Source organism: Sparus aurata, chromosome 19, assembly GCF_900880675.1.
Source record: "Sparus aurata chromosome 19, fSpaAur1.1, whole genome shotgun sequence".
Classification (NCBI taxonomy): domain Eukaryota; kingdom Metazoa; phylum Chordata; class Actinopteri; order Spariformes; family Sparidae; genus Sparus; species Sparus aurata.
Genome location: NC_044205.1, coordinates 5,634,732 through 5,655,028, shown reverse-complemented (window position 1 = coordinate 5,655,028; position 20,297 = coordinate 5,634,732). Strand labels below are relative to the sequence as shown.

The following is a 20,297-nucleotide window of genomic DNA, read 5'->3' as shown; positions in this document are numbered from 1 at the left end:
CCTTAACTTGCGCATGTGTAGCTGGATGGTGTTCCTGAAGATGTTGCATTGCATTCATTGATATTCATCTTCTGGAACAATCCTCTTGTCATTCTTTGTGTATCCAAATTGCTCCCATATTGATGACTTGAGGCAGAAAAGAATATTGAGCCTTTACACAATGGTGACATTTTAAAATGTGGTAAATAGTAAAATCGGTTAATCACGGCATCCCTACAAAGTGATCTGAACACAGAAATCCACGGGCTCTTCTATAAATGAAATTGCCACGTTCCTGAAATCTGATTAGTCTGCAGGCTTTCCTGCCTACAAAGCAATGTGTTGTCTCTTACTGTATATGTGTTTATCTGTTATCTCGAACATAACCTGCTCTATATCAGGTTGGATGTGCAGCATAAGTTACCATGGTGATGTACCCAGCTAAGAAGTGTACAAGCTTCTAAACACTGAAAACCCAAAGATTGCCCTAAAGTTACCTGTCTATCCACAAGTCCTAACTTCAGAGTGCAGACCTCTATTTCTTGAACATTATGTGTAAGTTGGCACTCCACATACAATAGTTACAGGTATATCGCTCACATACCATGACATTTATTTTACTTTATTAAGTGTATTATCAAAACTCGAAAACAAAAACAAATAAACCCAATACATAGACACATTTTGTTACGTCTTTCCATTTAATGGAGACATTGTTGAGGTAACAATATACAGGGGATTGTTGCTAGACAAAGGAAGAGTGCAAAGTGTTTATAGTATTGCACAAACCTGACACTGTATCTACTATATGCCTTTCATACCAATTCACTGCTGAGGCTAGAACTTCAAGACATTCAGTGATTACTGATTACTGACATTCTGTACATGGAATAAGCAGAAAAAATAAGAAATGTTTGTATCACTACAGTATATACACATGATTGCAATAACAGTGAACAACATTTTCTATCTTTAAGATACATGACACGGTACATTGATAAATTCTTATTCCCTACATCTGCATAGTGCTTTCAGTTCACATTGCAATACTTCACAATGCAATTTGCACTCCACATATAAAAAATAACAAAAGGCAATACATTTTCTTGGAAAACACAAAAAGGTATTATGGGAAAAAAATAAGTGATGATGTCATTGCTTCTTTAAATACTGCAGATGCCAGGTTTAAAAGAAAATCAATGCATACAAACTTGGTGCAGGCTAAATGATCTACTGTATGAAACCTTAACTTTGGTAAAAATAGATCTTGTACAAGGCAAAGCAAATTAATTCATCAGGTCAGTGTGTAAACTTCAAGTGTTTGGCTCGAACTTGCTGGCAACAAGATACTAATATCAGTAGTTAATGGCGTTACTTGCTAATATGTTGAGAAAAACACACCCATTGTGTTGTATCATAAGCCATGGTGAGTTTCTGAGGGGGACTGTCTGCGCTCATTCCCTTGTAATTATACTGAAACCAAAACAATTGCTGGCAGAAGTAAAACAAGCAAGCATCAGTGCTGAGACACAGTCAGTAATCAAGCAAACATAAAGTAACATCCTAAAAAAAATTAGTTCCAGTACATACATAAAGGAATAGCTTTAATAACACAATAAAGCTTTCTTTTGTAGACATAGTATTGTAGACAAATATAAACATTTTTATTTTGAAGTCAAGTACCAGTCAAGGCCCAGTATTTTGCTGATACTGACAAATAAGGTCTATTATCATTATTATTATATTCTTAATAATAACATAACACAGCAGTGATATTGATATCAGATAATGATTATTATATGTTTCAATCAAATATTCAAAATTACAGTAGGTTATGGTTTGCTACCCCACACAGTCAAGTGTGAAGTACTTGGTTAAGCGATTCTTCAGAAAACTGTAAGCATTTACACCAGAGGTCAAACAATCAGCCCATTCTGAACAGGCAATGATTTAATAAACAAGAACAAATTTGTTGAAAACTGTTTTAAACTAAACTGTAGATATAGCAAATGTTTTTTTTTTATTCTGCCATATTTCTGAAACAGATATATACTAAAGATACATGTACAAGATCATGTACAGTGATTTCCTGTCACATCACACCGACGGATGTTTGTCTATCCAGGATACACTTCATGGGCAAAGAGAGAATGTGTACACATGTATTCTACTGCTCTGGCCGCCTTTGTTTTTATTATGCTTTCCAAAGGGTCAAACAACTACTTTCACTGGCCAACCACTATAGTTTATTGATCATTATTGGGTCATTTGAAGTATGAAGAATTTTTACTCTAGGTATATGAGCTGTATGCTCTTAGACGCACAAATATCGGGCTTCAAATAACTCGCCTTTGAATCTCAGGGAGCATCGAGGTAAAGCAATTGACATTAAAACACATAATTCAGTGTACAGTAGTTCATGAATATTGAATGTGATGCGTGGTTAAAATAGTCGGACATTTGGGGAATTACACTTGTTTGACTTATATTGGCATGTGATTGTATAAAGGTCATGATGTTTGTAGTCTAGTTTGCTAACTTTGAGTTTGGAAACAATCTAGTCGCATTGAAAAAATGAAGACATATCTTTGTAACAACAGATCTTGTGCACAGTCACAGTGCCTAGCATTTGAATGTCAAGGTATATCACCAACACTATCCTATGCGCTAAGATAGACTGTAATCATGCAGTGGACGCATGTGCTAAATAACTCTGGATAGACAGCAAACATGCTTATATAATAATACAATATAATGATTAAGACCAGAGGCAGGATTTTGGTAATAACAAGGTTATGAGTGAAAACAGTGAAGACATGAGCTCTATGTCCACAATAGTAGCTGTGGGGTAAAGTAAAGCTACTATATATATCTGTATCAGAACCATAAGTTGTATAGATAGCTTTGTTTCCTGCATTAAATGTTTTCTAATAACATTTATACTCATCTATCCATTATCTTACACAATGATGAAAGCAAACAAAAGCCAAAACATGCTGTAATGCAATTGGTAAGACCCAAGATTTCCCAGAAGCATATTGCAATGTGACACGAAGACCAATGTTGTGTACTTCACCTGTTTAGATTCACCGTTTTGTCTGATCGTGTGTATCTGTAAGGGGGACTCAAACTTTAGCCCAGTTGCTCTGTACCACGCTGAAGCACGATCGTCCCTCCTCCCCAGTCCCCCACTGGCCTGCACCCAAACTGCTTTGGCTGCAACCAGGCATGAGCATGGTTACCCGTTGTACATACATCATAACGTCATAGCGTGGTCGCAGCACAATGTATAACGATGCAGGGAGCATGACTTCAATGACTTTTGTGTTTTTTTCATGTCATTTTGGTCACAGATGGCCCTCTTACATTCCTGGGTTTCTTGATCATGCAACATGGCATAATAATCAATGATTATCCTTCATGATAGAAATTAGGCCTCATGGACAACAGTAGGACAAGAGTCAGATGTCAAGGCAAGTTAGAATTGCATTCGGTCATATTGCATGATTTTCTTGAAAAATTGAGGTTGTGTATATGAGTGCAGGCCAGAAGAAAAAGTGTTATTTAAGTGCGAAAGCTGTTGTCAAAAGCTATAATAACCAATCAGGCCCTGCTGCTGTTAGAAAGGAGGGTGTGCATCCCATGAGAGGAAGTCTACAAACAAGTCTGGATAGTCTGCAGTGTCTATGACAAAAATGAGAAAACTGTTGACACAAATCTGCATCACAAAAAGTCCTAATGCTTCGGTTTCTAGCAGATCCTGTTCACATTGTACCAACAAAACCTACTTGATCCCTTTTGATTACACTCCTGGAAGCCATGGCCTTAGCTGGATGTTGGACTGATTCCAAAAGTAGTGTACAGCACCTGATCTGAGCAGGTTGGAAAAAAGTTTAGAGATGATGCAGATGCACGGCTGCAGTACCGGTAGTTAAGCTCAAGCTCTGGGCGGGCTTAGATAGTACTCTCTTATATTCGGTTGGGTGTGGACAGAAAAATATGAGCCTTGCAGCACTCTATAAAGTAGTTCAGTTGATACATCAATTATACTGAAAGTTGAGTGGGGTTGTCAAGCTATAAATGAATGAATGACTTTATTTCTAACCAAAAATGTGAAACAACGCAAAAAAACATTTTTTTAAAGTAACTGTGTCCAAAAAGAAGTAGGTAAGAGTGAAATGTATATGTCCCTGCACCTTTCATGCTGTTCTTCGTTTAACTCATATAATATTTCACGTATTACTAGCTAGAGTGACTATGGGGCTGTCACAATACTCACTATGTATTGGCAAGAAGTCAAGTGTCTGCATTTGTACTGCATTTCCAATTCTTTGACCACAGTGCCAAAGTAGTCATTAATATCGCAAATGTAAGGTACTCAAGGGGACATCCCTCACACATGCAAATAATGCATACAGTATGGCAAAATTGATCTCAGATGGTTTGTTGGATTAACCATGCAGTGTGACACTTCCTGAGATGTCAACAAGAAACATATGCAGGAGCTGAGAGGAGAAATACAATTTTTAAAAAGCAATTCAATTATCCAGATGCATTCAGATCTATTGCACGTTCAGGAGACCTAACTTAAAACGTACATGTAATACATTCCTAAATGTTTGATGAAAGAATATGGTCTCTGTCTTTTCAGTTGACAGTGTCAGATACTCAATATTATTCTTAACAGTCACATTTAAAATATCTGATACACATCCGTGGAGAGTCTTCCATAATTTGTAGTGTTTTCACATGAATAATACTGTTCATCCTGAATCCAGCAGGTCATGTACTTGGAAGTGCTTAATATAACTGCTTAATACCAGCCTATAGGTGCACTACCACCAACTAGAAGCCTGGTGTAGACCACTGGACTGTGGTGTACACTTCTTGAAAAAGCAGTTGTCTGAAGTTCAACATGGTCACATTCAATTTTATTCCACTTACTGTTTCCCTGAGTGTCTCCCACAGACATCAGAAATAACTCAGCAGTGCCGCCCTTAATCATGTTTTCAAATGAATTTTTACCAAACATTCTCCCTCTATAAAGATTGACATAAATCAGCAATTTCAGTGCCAAGTTTTTAGTGTATTTGAGTAAGATTTAAGCAATAGTATATCTGCTCTGTTCTTGGGATTAGGTGGAGTAGTGAAGTAGCCTCTCCCTATGTTGACCAACGACAACATAGTTTGGAGTAGAGAGACAGAGGCATGGCGCGGGCGGGGCTTAAATATGCAAAATCAATTAATGAATACATTTCAATAATACTTAAGTGGAAGTGGTGATACAAACCGTAGATGAGGAATCACCACATTATAAGATGAATATATGTATTAAAATCAGAACATAATTAAACAGATTGTGTACAGAGTATAGGCTCAAATACTTTCAAAAGTGATTTTTCTTTGATTTCTTTTAATACAAAAAAATAATTCTAATCTATGAAAGAGGCCATGATGTTTGTAATGGGTATAATAATCTGCTGTCGGTGTGACTTAATGCAGTTCAAGTGTTACCAGCTTTTCCTTGCTATCTTCACAGCATTATATAAAACAAGAAAGACAAAACACACACACACTGACTGACAACCTTTTCATTAAGTATCACTATGAATATGTTGTTTTTTATAAAATATATTTAAATGGTGTTGACAGGCAGCTTGCAGCCTAATCAGATTTAAGGGTGAAGGGTCACTCTCTGTCCCCTCTGACAACAGCCCCCATCACACACACACACACACACACACACACACACACACACACATTCCCCCGAAACTCTTCCTTCTCACTTTTATAACCAACAATTCGAGACAGCACTAAATTAACATAAACTCGTCAGCTGTTAGTGTAAGAGGGACGTAATGGTATAAAGTGAGGATATGATTTGATCTCACACAATTTCACAATTTTATTGATGTTACTGTCCAAAAGGAAACAAAATGCAGGTTTGGAAGGCTGATTTAAGTTGGTTTCTTCGCACACCTTATCCATAATAGAAGATTTGCCGAAGGACTGGCCCACAAGGCTTGTAATGGCTGATGAATGTGTTGTTGCCTAGTCTGCGTAGATGATGAATCCAGAGAAGGTGCTGTACTTGTTGTTGTTGCCTCCATGAGCTTTCCCTCCGTCTAGTTTAATGTAGACCTCATCTCCTGGCTCTAGATGCAGCACAGCGCTGTTACTGGCATAGTCATAGTTCTGGTCCGCATCCTGGGCTATGGCACTGGCACGTACCTGCAGGAATGCACAAACACAAGCACGCACACGCACAAATAATCAGAGCAAAATCTCGAAAGATGATTAGATGGATTACATGCATGGCAGCATGCGGTAAGGAACATTTTTCCATCTTTCAACAGGCTCACCAGTTATTATATTAAAAATATCCATATCTAACCGTTGTGCTGCTCCAGCAAGGGCTCCGGTGCGATCGACCCGGGGAATATGTCAGTAAATCCGAATTAAAACACAGACTTTGCTTATCCTGTGCGAATGCGCTGCACAAAACACAGACGTGGTGGGATAAATCACTTGAGGTCCCCAGGTAATACTAGTCCTGTGCGAAGAGCTGCATTTTCCCCGTAGCCAAATACCGGAGTGTTGCCAAACATTTTAACTCTGGCGATTTAGAAGTCCTCTGGACTACTTCTAAGGTCTCCCAGACTTAGGTGCTACTTTTAGGCCTAAAATGTTTTGTGAATAACTCTTATTTTTAAAAATTAAGAGTCCTAAAGTTATGACTGACACGCCCATTATTTTGCTTTTGAGTTGCTCCTAAATTCGCCTGTTAGGAGCTAATTTTAGCCTTAAGATTCTTTGTGAATACGGGCCCAGGTGTCCTACTGTTAAAGCAGCAGGTGTACCACTGACATCACTCACTTCAACATTACAGCAGGTGTAACACTGACATCACTCACTTCAACATGACAGCAGGTGTAACACTGACATCACTCACTTCAACATTACAGCAGGTGTACCACTGACATCACTCACCTCAACATGACAGCAGGTGTACCACTGACATCACTCACTTCAACATTACAGCAGGTGTACCACTGACATCACTCACCTCAACATGACAGCAGGTGTAACACTGACATCACTCACTTCAACATTACAGCAGGTGTACCACTGACATCACTCACTTCAACATTACAGCAGGTGTACCACTGACATCACCCACCTCAACATGACAGCAGGTGTAACACTGACATCACTCACTTCAACATTACAGCAGGTGTACAACTGACATCACTCACCTCAACATGACAGCAGGTGTACCACTGACATCACTCACCTCAACATGACAGCAGGTGTAACACTGACATCACTCACTTCAACATGACAGCAGGTGTAACACTGACATCACTCACTTCAACCTAACAGCAGGTGTAACACTGACATCATAGACCTGAGTTTGGAGGAGTTAATGGGAGAACTGGGGATGTGTTTTGCTCCTGACAAGAGTCTCAAAGTCTGGAGGGATAGTAGACAAAGGTCATGCTCAATGTCCAGTCTGTTTCTGTGTTTTGTCTTCAGCTGAACCAGATCAGAGAGGCCACACTCACAGACAGGTAGTGCTGAGTGGTAGGAGGATTTTTACTGCTCAAGTGAAAAGGGAAGGATGCTCGCTCATCACAATGCTTCACCAGAAATGGGAGACACTTACCACTGTGAATTTCTTTTTCAGCGTACAGTCACATGACAGCTCCACCAGGTGACTCTCTTTGTTTAAGTATCCATATTTCATATATTCAGTGTATTTACGTTTCGCCATGCTGAATAAGCATTTAAAAACAAACTTTGTCAGGTGTCAGTTAGCATTACAGGGCATTATTGGCACCTACTGTTAAAGAGTGTGAATAGACAGCACTCCACTGCATAAAAAATCCCCTTCAAAATGAAAACACAGGATTTTTTTTTTCTGCGTGGGCAAAAGGCCAGCGACCCACCAGTTAAGAACCACTGGTCTAATAGGTAAGAAATAAAGATGGCTTTATATTTATTTTGCGTTATAGATTTGTTCTAATGTGATTCAAATTAACCTCTGACAAAGTCTAATAATGAAAACAAAATTGCACACATCCATAACCTAATGTTACTGTTGTCAGGTAGGGAAATGACATTTAAATGGTCTTATCTGATGTCTTATGTAACTGGTATGAGAGCGGAGTATTAAGGAAGGCCATGTATAAGAACCCACACACTTAACAGGACTCAAAAGAACATCCAGGTATGAAAGACTACGATGTCATTCGACTTTAATTAATGGTACAGTTTTATTGTAATGTGCGACAAATTACCCTTTAATAAAGGCTGTATAAGTGTATCTTGCTCCGACCTCTATGTTTTGTCAGACCATAATAATTAATCATAATTATAATATGATATTACACTTGTCTAATTACAGGCTGCGTTTTGAAGGTTCATTGTGGTAGCATCAAGGGTGGTGTCAACAGTATTATTAGCTAGTAAGGGAAATCTTGTGTCTAATATATTTTGAATCTGTATGACAGCATGATATAGTTGCATGGTTTATAATTAGGATATAGCTGTTTGTTCACTGTCTAATAAATAACATCATTTCTAGTTTTTGTCTAATTTGATGCATGTATGAGGTTTTGGGTTCAGTCGCCAGCATCGCTGTGTGTTTTGGCTAGACTGTCACTTCAAGTAACCTGTGGTTACTCATGCCAATCAGGTTTCTTCTTTGTTTTGGCGCCACAGTGGTGTGATGAACTTTCCGCTGAAGTGAGGACAGCAGTCACACTGCACATCTTTCACTCTGGACTAAAAGCCACCTTTAATTTTGGTGTCTTTCTTTTTTCAAAGCTACCTTTTCAAACTACACCTCCACACCCCATTCACTAGCTAAAACAATCGTAAGCACTCTGAGTACACTTACATTACCTAACACTTTCAGCACTGTATTTGTATATTCGTAAGGGTTTCCTCCATTTTTTCTTGTTCAACACACTTGTAATTAGCTATGGCCAAAGGCATTTGCAAATTAAATGTAATGAAATTGATAAACAAGTGGTGGGATTTTAAAAATAATTTCTTAAGAATATCTGGAGCTCTAGCACTGCTTTATTGACTGTTTCCTTACGCTAAACAATAAACAGCCAGACACAACATCTACAACAGAATCTTACTAGAATCATATGACAACTGTGGTAACTGTTCAGGATCAAGAACCAGAGCTAAAATTCTGTTTTTGAACAGCAGTAGGGCTCTGATGTTAAGGGAATTTCACATATATCTTCTTCTTTAAGCATATAAATGGAATAATCTAAAATTCCTGGGACATTTGGACATTTGTTAGAGTCAGTGGTCAGTCTGATGTATTTGCATAAGGCTCTGCCTCACCAAAGACATCTGTGAAATTCAGTGTTTCTTCAACCCTGTCATCAATACTAATATGCACAAATAGCTGTTTTTTGAAATATATTCAAAGCTATCCAGATTGTTTTTTTCAACATAATTAGTCCTTTCCTTTTCTGCTGGGTTACAAAATGCTGAGACAGGTTCAGCCAACAGGGACTAACACCAAAACCATCTTCTCTCACATTAACATGGTCAAAATAAATACCAGTCAGATACAGCATATTACTTTAGTTGGCCAAACGGTAAATCATGGGAAGAACTATTAATAAAAACTCTGCCAATTGTTTTGCTGTCTGTTTCATTTGAGAAATCATCAATGTTTACATTAAAATGGAAAAGAATGCTGTCAAAATCATACTTGAAGGACATTTTCAACACATTCTACTGATCTTCTCTGAAGCCTAGAAAAAACATGTCATCATTCAGTGCCAGATTTCAGTTGTTGAAAATCATACTTCAGTTTCAGTAAAAGATCCTCCACATCCTTCTTGTGAACTTACTTACCCGCAGCCCTTTTTTGGACATGCATTCATTCAGCTCATTTGCAACTACCCTTATTTGAGATCTTTCAGCGTTTGGTTGTTTTCAAGGGCAGCAGTCTGATTTAAACATCTCCCTGTGCTCCTTGTATACAAGTAGCATTACCTTCATCTTAAGTAATGTCTTGGCCTCACTTCATGACTTTGAAAGTAGTCAGATTGTTTGCTCTCCACTAGGAATGTAAGATAATGATACCACAAACTCATGGAACGATATGGTCACTGTTAATAGTCTATGATAGGATCTCACAATATATACTTTATACTGATGGCTCCTTTAATCTACAGCAATCCATCATATTCTATAAGATCATCATACGTATTTGGAGTGGCTGTTCTTTAAGAACCACAAATGGGTTTTTAAATGGTTTATTGGCAAAAGAAGGAGGAAAATGTTTGTCAAAAACATTTGAAATCACCATATCTGGAGATACAAGGTTTTTCACTGGACAGCAAGGGGGTTAAACATTGTAAACCGAAAAGCAACTAGTAACTTAAACTGTGAGATAACTATAGTAAAGTAAGAGTAGATTATTTCCCTATAAGATATAGTTAAGTTGAAGTATAAAGTTTGAATAAAATGAAAATGCTCAAGCAAAAGTACATTACTTGAGTAAATGTATTTGCATTTGTAGTTGCACTCCGCCACCGACTAGCAGGCACACTGTGATGAAGAAAACAACTATATTGTATTACACATTACTACAGCTATTTGTTTACGCTTAAATTTCCTTCTTCCTCTCTAATCTTAAGTGAAAAATAAGAAACTCACATTGCTCATTTTTTATATTTCAGCCCACAAAATTGAGTTTTTACAACTAAGGTCCAGGAACTGGACCACGCCACTCCTCTTGCCGATCTGCCACCCAGGTCCAGCCAAATCAAACCACCTGCATCTCATTAACCTAACCACCTGCGTCTCATCAATCTAATCAACTCAACCACCTCCGCCGCCCCAATCCCATCACCTGTGAAACCTATATAGGTAAGCCAAGCCATCTCTCCCCTGTCCGTCTCAAGTTCTTATAACCCTCCGCCCAGACCCTCTCTTTCTCCACTATCCTTTCTCACAGGATCACCAGCAGCCAAGCCTTCGCCATCGCCATCCCACAACAAGAAGATATCACAGAACAGGGACCTGGGCCATCCAGCAAAGGATCCACGGGGGGGAAGATAAAGACATGCCTATTAGGATGTGTGCCCATTGAGACGTACCCCCACTCTGAGTCTCCACCAACCCCCTGGTTCCTAGACGGTCCGGCAAATCTGCAGCCCCACTCAAAGCACCCTCTTCATCCACCTTGATTCATTTGAGAACATGAATAAAACAGTTTATATTTTGTTTTGTTTTGTGCAGCTAAACTTATTTTATAGTATAAATGAGGATTATACATGGCAGACTAGATGATTTCTAAAAAACATCCAGTGTCAGGCCCAACTACTTCTGGTATAAATCTGAATACAAATTGAAATGCAATATTTTTTTTCAACATAAACAGATAGAGAAAGTAACTTTGTGCAAACAGAGATAGTTGGTTCAACAAAGCAACTCCCAGAACCCAGAACCAAGTTACAAAGGCAACAATCAATGAGTATCCTAGGTATATTATCCTGATTGTATTTGCAAAGTAGTACTTTCAATGAAAGAATTTTACTTTTAACAAAGTATTTTTACAATGTGGAACTAGTACTTACTACTACTTCATCACTTAATAACAAAGTTACACTTAAATGATGTGAGGTTTGTTCGAGGTGAGTCTATCCTAGTAGTGTGAACCAGTCACAGAAAAGTGCATGCCAGTGGTGCCCTAAGGCGCGCCTGGCTCACCAATACCTTAAAATACCCTTTATCCCTCTGTTTTGGAAGGTTGCATATTCCTCTTGTTGTTTTCTTAGAAAAAAATGGAGAGGGTGGCGGGAGCTCAGTTCATAGGGAGAAGTGCTAGTTCATTTCATGAGCACTCCCGGGAGACACTGAACCCCAAACTGCTCCTGGTGCCTCATACAGGGTAGTCCCCTCGCTTTGAAACCTCTCCATATGTATAATGCATCAGTATAGGACCTATGTTTGGAAATTGTTGCAGTCTTTCTTTTTTTTTTATATACTATTTTAATCCCAAATTGGGAAATTCTTTTTTCCACTCACATTACACACAGGTGCGCACACACAAACACACACATGCAGTGTAGAGGAGATGAGCGAAGGGGCAGCCACACATGCCACGGCGCCCAATGAGCAGTGTTAGGGGTCGGTGCCTTGCTCAAGGGCACCCAGCACTCTCCAACTGCCAGTCCATGTCATTCCTTTTTTGGTCCGGATGGGACTTGAACCAGTGACCTTCAAGTCCCCAAGCCAAGTCCCCACAGACTGAGCTATTGCTATAGAATTTCTTTATTCTAATTGTATTTAGTTCTGATTTTATGCCATTTTATCATCCAGTTCTATGGACATTTTTGTATAAATATTGTATGAAGCTTTTCCCATGATGAAGAAGTATGTAATAATTATTGTGAACTTGATTATAATCTTGGGCAAGGAAGTTGTGTTTATTTCCTTTAGAGTTTTTGTAGTAATGTATTGGTAAACTAAGTATACAGATAATTTACTGAAGTACAAGTACCATTATGATAATAAAAAAATACTACAATGTAAGCAACCACTAGCAAGTATGCCAGACAATACAAGACAGTAGTTTGAGATTATATTTTGAGTTTTACCTCTCTGTAATCAATTTTATGGGTGAGAAAATGCCCCTCTTTCCCTTCTTCTGCAGAAAACACTTTTGAATCCTCTACTAGTTTCCTGGAATTTTCTCGAGTAGGTTGTATTTGACTTTTATGATTGCACACAGACTTCAAACTCAGATGACTCAGCATGATTTTACAAAGCTCAATAAGAGCATAGTTATCTTAAATGTATTTTTCGTTGACTAACAAAGACCAGATGACAGCCAGCATCTTTGGAGGAGGGAGACAAAATTCACCAGCATACGTATATTTACAGATTATAGGAAAATAATAATAATATTTCATGGTGACTTGATTATCAAACAAGATGCCAAAAGTAAATAAAGAATTACTTAGAATATTCAGTTTTTAGGTTTTGAAGATTAAAGTTTTTGATTAAAGTCTTCTTCTTATTACAGTATTTTTTATTATTATCATTATTATTAGTAATAGTAGTAGTAGTAGCAGTAGTCATAGTATTTCTTGAGACACCTACAGCATCCATTTTAATTTTCTAATGCGTGTGTACATGCATGATGTTTCCATTTTTTATTAAAAAGAAAGAAGGTCTTGTCCAATATTTGTAGTGCATTCATTTCCATCTAAATGCATCATTTTGAGGTTCCCTGATGTACTATTTTTAATACAAGTGAAAGAAATCCAGTGGGTGAGTTACCTTTTCGATTTTTATAGGGTTTAAGGGGATAACTGTTTTAAGAACTTTGAAACAATGCATAATGCAGTGATCGATGCACTAGACACAGGTAGAATGACAAATTTAGGAAATTACTGAAACAAGTTTTGTTTTTGATAGTTTGAGCTCAATAACAAACAAAACTACTTGGCAACATTGATTTGTTTCAATTAAACAAGTGAAGTCATATTTTGCTTATGATTTTAAGAAAGGCCATAAATCAAGGCAATTGCCAGTCTCAGCATTTGCTGATCAGAAATGTGTTATTTCCCAATCTGATCATGTTTCAACGTCTCAGTAGCGGTAGGCTTAATTGAAACATGTCTGTCTGCATTTGATTTCTCATGGTGAGCAGCTATATTGGTTTAATCCCAAAGATATTTGCTGGGTTATGTGTGTTCTCTAGCAGCTTTACAGGAGCAGGCTGACAGGCAGGAGGGATGTGTTTAGCGGAGCAGTGCTGCAACACTGGTTTGCCCCACGGATTAGATCTGCTGCTGACAGTCAGATCACTAAAGAGATGCACTCAGAGGAGTATGCTACAGGAAGCAGTAAAGGGCTGCTGTAGATCCCCAGGCTTTATTATTATCATTATTATTATTATTATTATCAGTAGTAGTAGTATTATTATTATTATTATTATTATTATTATTATTATTATTATTATTATTATTATCCTTGATAATAATACAAATAATACTTATATTTAAATATATTTGGTGTTGTTTTTGTTATTTGTCGTTGTTGTAAAAGTTAAAGTAGTCATGTGCTCTACTTTTGTGGGTTTTTTGTTCCAAAAGACTGCAATCTAGGCTACTTTATAGGCTCCTATAGGAAACCTCCAACAAAAAGACATTGTGTAAAGGTATTTCAAAAGCCAAAAACACCATGTTACCTTATGCATTCACATAACCCCAAAATAATGTTATATTCATTGAGGTAGTACTAAAAAACCCAAATAATTACACTGAATGGAGCTGGAGCAAACTTTACATTTTACCACATAGGAAGGAAGCTGAAGGTAATGCTACAGTACCATGAGGGGCTTACTGTCGCTTGATTTAGCAAAATGTATACATATATACAACACATATTATATGTATCTATGTATATCTGTCTTAATATATTTTGCTTAAAACAAGCAATCATTAAAGATGAGGCATCTTAATATATGAGCTAGTCGCACATTTTACAACCCAGAGTGGCTAAATTGGTATTGTGCAATAATATAATGTATTAAATGCATCAGTAATTAATGGTTATTTTTGGGATGCTATTTTATCTAAAATCTGTTCACCGTGATTATTGACTGAGAAAGAGAAGGAAATCTGTAAAAGTACAACATTTAAACTTGCTGAGATCACACAGAAACCAGATTAAACATGTCAGAGGGACACAGGCACAGGCCCACATGGCCCCTGCAGCATTGCTGTACAGTGTAATTTGGTCATTCTGTGTGCATTCAAATTTCAAGTTCTTTGTCAGATGCCTGACAGTTACAGCGACGCAGTTAGTGGCAATTACATGTTTCTCCCTCCAACATTAAATGTGTATAAAACGTAAATTACGTATGCATATAGTCTAAGTAATAATGCTACAGTTAAAATATAGGAATAAAAAAAAAGATTGACGAAGATTTACTGGTGCTCAGACTTTTCTCCCACCAGCCTCAGTGATGGAACCGTTCCAGCGCCTCGGCAGTAACTACCCCTTGAGATCTGAACACCAAATCCATCGAGCTTTCAGGTCCTTGACTAGGTTTGATCATTCCTTGTCTCCTTCGTCCTTCTAGATTTCCTGTGGTTGTATCCATCAACACACGTACAGATCTCCTGTTGCTTTGTTTTGTTTTGTTTTTGTTAAAGTGTTGACTGACCTGCTGATAGTGATGTATCTACGGAGATGTATAGAGTATAGTGTGAGTTATATTGAGTGTTTACTTAGTTAACTCGGGTATTAAAATTATCAGCATTATTTTTGTGCTGTGCCCTCCGCGTTTAAAATAACAGACTGCCAGTGTATGCCTTATTATGCACAGTCTGTGTTACCTGGTTGTTTTTGCACAGGTCAGCCCACATGCTGGTGCCGTCCCCTCCGCGCATCAGGACGTGGTAAGTGAAGAAATAAATTCCGGGGATGGAGCACGTGAACTTTCCAGTGGTCGGGTCATAGTGGTTTCCCAGGTTGGTCACCACGTCGTCGAACTTGAGCACCTCGTAGCCCTCGTGTTGCTTTTTCAGCCCTGCGTAAAAGGCAATCTTGGGGACCGTGCTGTAAGTGGCCGCGCTTATTGCGCCGGCAGCTGCGCTGGGTCCCGGTAGTCCTGGTAAACCAGATCTGCCTGGTTCACCTTTCTCTCCAGGTGGCCCCGCTGGACCAGGCGGTCCCGGCTCACCGGGAGGTCCCCTCGGACCTGCCTTCCCTGGGCGACCTGGTTCCCCTTTCGGACCCTGGATAAAAGTGGGTAAAGACTGCACGAGGCTGTTGTCTCGGGCCGTGTCCGCCGTGGCGGTGCTGGTCGGAGATTTGGTGCCATATGGGTCGCATACCATCCTACAGGTACCGAGCATCTCGTAGTGCGCCGCAGACCCTGCTGAGTTGACCAGAACCGGGATGAGGATTACCAAAACTAGAACCATTACGACCCCCAGGACCCCCGCCGCCACCAGCCGCTTCCTGCCGACCAGCCGCGTCAGCGCAGGACGATCCTGTTGTCTGCTTTTGGGTGAAATCTTGCTGGCTGGAGAGGTAACCCTTTCAAGAAAAAAATGTGTAGCGGAGCTACACTTTGGTGGTAATGTTTATAAACTTTTTCTAGCGATGCCCCCCTCCCCTCGCCGCCCGCGTCCCTCTCCTCTCCACACTTTTTCTGCTGATGCGCTGCTTCTTCAAGTCTCTCTTGACGCTCAGTCCTTCACTGCTCCGTGAATTCCAAAACCTCTGGATTCAGCATATCGCAGACACTCAGACATCCAGACATGGGGTTAGCACCTATTTGATCCACAGGTCTCGGACCAAAATATTTGTTCAGCAGCTTAACTGTTAAGGTGGATCAAGATCACTTAGATCGTCTGCCTGATAGAAGCGATCAAAGAGCCAAAGGCGCAGATACACAGCAGTAGCAATTCGGTGGTGGGAGAGAGAGATAGAGATGATAACGCTGAGGGTCCTGATGTTCTGTCGTCCAATAGAAACAGGGCATTTTACCCCACTATAGGGAAGGGACATTTTATGGAATCTGAAAACAGGTTTCATTGGACACAGAAGACTATGATATGTTCAGGCGAACGTTACCAAATTAACTTAGCTCATATGGAAACAATGAAAAGGGCAGATTTTAAGTTATTCACAATTTAATAAATTGATCAATTTCAGAAATGTATTTTTAGATAATTAAATGTATATTTATTTGAATATTAACAATGTAATAATATCACAGGTGGAGCTGAGTGATTTTACTCTTGACATTTTAGGCTATATTTTGCTGATAAATCCAGACTATTAGACTTTTGAATGCTGGACTTTTACTTTTAATGTTTTTTTGTTTTTTTTTGCTTGTGTTTTCTTTACATTATTGTAGCGCTGCACTATTAATCCCAAAATAATCATCGAAATCACAATATTCCTCAGTGATATATCTAAATCACAAGATTTTAATAGGGGTAAATTGTGTAACAAAACGGCAGAGTACTGTAGTGCTGCTGAGATGCCCTGACCTACAAATCTTTCTTACCAGATGTAAGAAAAGGTGTGTTTGGTACAGTCACCAACAAATATCTTGATCTAGATGTTTCAGTAAAAATTTTAATTGTGATGGAAAAATGTCAACTTCCCACTAAACCCGAATCAGATCATTATCACATCCGTCGATTGCAATATGATTTGTCAAACGTATCATGCAGCCCCACTCCTTTATTAATGTATAGATACTTTTACTTATGTTTGTATATATATTTACACACACACACACACACACACACACACACACACACACACACACACATATATAAAAGCCCTGAGAGGACCCGAGCTTGGATGAGGGAGGAAGAACACAAGACCTCCTGGAGGGGCGAGTTTTTACACGTACACACACACACACACACACACACAGCCTAAACCAGGGGAATTAAGCAATAACTTGAAATTGGTGAGGATATGTGTTTCCTTTTTCTGTTAATACACAAATCTGTGTCTCTGAAGAAAGCCATATGTCTAGTGGATCAAGAGGACACTGAGGCAGTCAATGTCAGCACAGTGAATGATGAATTGCTGTCGAGGGCCACATAAGTCAAAAAAGGACCAAACAGAGGAATAACAATAATGAGAATAAACTCAATTTATAGATCAGCTTTTAAAGCAAATGTTGCAAAGTTCTTTAATCGAAGCAATATAGTTGAAGAAAAGTTGTACATTAAAACAGAGCAGCACAAAAAGAGGATCAAGAAGAAACATAATGATAAAACATGTTTGTGTGAAATAGAATGGCACTCATGGACCAACAATCCCCTTTAATCCAATCAAGCCAAATCTAATATCAAACAAAACATACTGGAATCTGCTAGATGCACGTTTGTATTGGATCAGCATCAAACTGTACCCACTCATACATGTAGATATCAGCCATCTAACTACAACTACTAACTAACTACTACAACTGCACTGGTCGCAGTTTATCACACACAACATCATGTCATTCACTCCTCTCACGCATGCTCAAAATGTCCTAATTTGCTACCTCATTATCTAGGGCTGTCAATTGATTTCAGCCGTTCACATCTGCCGGTCACATCTATCCAATAGCACACTGAAACACCACCGTTCGCCTATCATCTTGCAGCTGTCTTTTTAAGTATAACGCTTGCTCTGCATTTATTCATTCTGCCACACAATAATTTTTCCTTTCATTTCAGCTTGAATCATTGCAAATATTTAACATTCACATACCTTTTTTTCAGCATTCATTGTAGTAGCAAGCTGATGTCTGACTATCCAACCTGTAGGAGAAACATCTCCTCTCCACCTGTACTCCTGCTCACACACACCTTTTTCATTTAATAAAATTAGTGTTTTTTTTAAATTAGGGTTGCACCGATAGCATAGTACGGGTATTTTTATTTGTGTACTTGCAGATACCGAGTACCAATACCGATATTTCTACCAAAAAAGTAACTATTAGGTTACAGATGCACAGAATTGGAAGACAGGATTTAAAACACAGAAAGCATCTCTTTGTTTGTCAAATAAATATCAAATATAAACAAATATAAAATTAGATAAAAATAGTTATATATGTACGGCAATAGTAAAATATATACAACAAGATATATAAAACAAGATTGTGCTTTTCACTGCCTGTGGGAAGATGGGGAGATCTGTTCTTCAGTCTGTTAATCTTTGATCTGATAGATCTATATCTCTTCTCAGAGGGCAGGGGGGAGAACAGGTAATGTCCGGGGTGAGTGGGGTCCTTAACAATACAGCTGGCCTTGTTTTGGAGTCGGCCAGTGTAAATGTCTCTGAGAGGGGGTAGTGTCGTCCCAATGACATGCTCGGCTGCCCTCACCACCCACTGCAGGTCCTTCCTGTCCTGTGCTGTGCAGCTGGAGAACCACACCGTGCAGCAGTAGGTCAGGAGGCTTTCTATCGTTAAATCCAGGTTATTGTCCGAAGACCATTCTGTCAGATGCTGAATCTGCTCCCTGCAGGCTGACTCGTTGTTACTTATAATTATTGTTATTAGTCCTACTATTTATTTTCTTCTCTGCTTCTTGCAACAAATGATAATAAATTAAATACAAATAAAGACAAATAATCATAATTTCTTGTGTCAATAAAAAGCCTACACATTGGCACTGTCTTCACATTTGACAAAATGAAAGTTGACAAAATATCAATGAAATTTGACAAATTAAACAATGAACTTATTGCAGTTAACACAGTCAACTCAATATCTCAGTTAAACTATTGCACAATCTCTACATTTGAATCAGTGTGATAAATATTGAAATTGAGTAGTTATATCAATGTCTGCATGTAATCAAGAACTGACTGTCAGATCAACTGAAGAAAGAACATTTCAAAAACATTTCGACAATATTTATTGTCACTTCAAATCTAATAATACAGATATATAGTACTGTATATATTATTGTCTTCCCTCTTTAAGGAAAAGAAGGGCTGTATTTAAAAACGAAATAGTGAAAGTAAATAAAATAGCTTTTTAAAAATTGTGCATCTTAAAATAAAGAACTTAATTTTTTTCTGATTCCCCTCAAGTAAGATTTCAGCTACTGCACTCGTGCACTCCTTGATGACCCCTCCATCAGTAAATGGCTTTCTGTATACACCAACAATCCAAGTGGCTCTGGAACATTCATTAGCTCTTAGAGATCAAATCAAATCAAATCAAATCAATTTTATTTATATAGCCCAAAATCACTATCACATTGCCTCAGTGGGCTTTACAATCTGTACAGTGAACAACATCCTCTGTCCTTAGACCCTCGATTCCAGTGAGGAAAACTTCACATGTTGATGGAAAAAAAAACCTTTTAACAGGGTAAAAAAACAATGGAAGAAATCTCAGGAAGAGCCACAGAGGAGGGATCCCTCTTCCAGGACGGACAGACATGCAATAGATGTTGCGTGTACAGAAAAGAGCAACAATTCGCAGTTTACAAGTTACATTAACAGAAAGTTTGAAACAAGGTATATGTAAAGTGAGTGGATCCAGGAGACGACCGAGCAGCATGAGGCATCACCAAGTGGTGCCCGAGCCACACGACCTCCTGTCCACCATGGTGACCTGGAAGAGGCCAGGCCACACAAGATAATTAGTACTAGACAGAGTGAGGCATCAAGATTAACAGAAATATAGATATGAGGAGATAGTGAAGCAGAGAGGAGCAATGATCCAGCAGAGCCCGGGGTGTGACGATCCAGATCCGTCAGTATTTCAAGGCAGCAGGAGCCTG

At 38.6% G+C, this 20,297-nt stretch overlaps 1 protein-coding gene across 1 annotated transcript; it reads right to left on the bottom strand.

Moving 5' to 3' along the window:
- Positions 1-678: 678 nt before the first annotated feature.
- Positions 679-16,482, bottom strand: c1ql3a (complement component 1, q subcomponent-like 3a). Its single transcript, XM_030397658.1, has 2 exons — positions 15,372-16,482; positions 679-6,210 (listed from the first exon to the last, which is right to left on the bottom strand). Exons 1-2 carry the CDS (start codon positions 15,960-15,962, stop codon positions 6,031-6,033), a joined length of 771 nt encoding a protein of 256 aa, XP_030253518.1. The 5' UTR covers positions 15,963-16,482; the 3' UTR covers positions 679-6,030.
- Between the last annotated feature and the right edge of the window lie 3,815 nt (positions 16,483-20,297).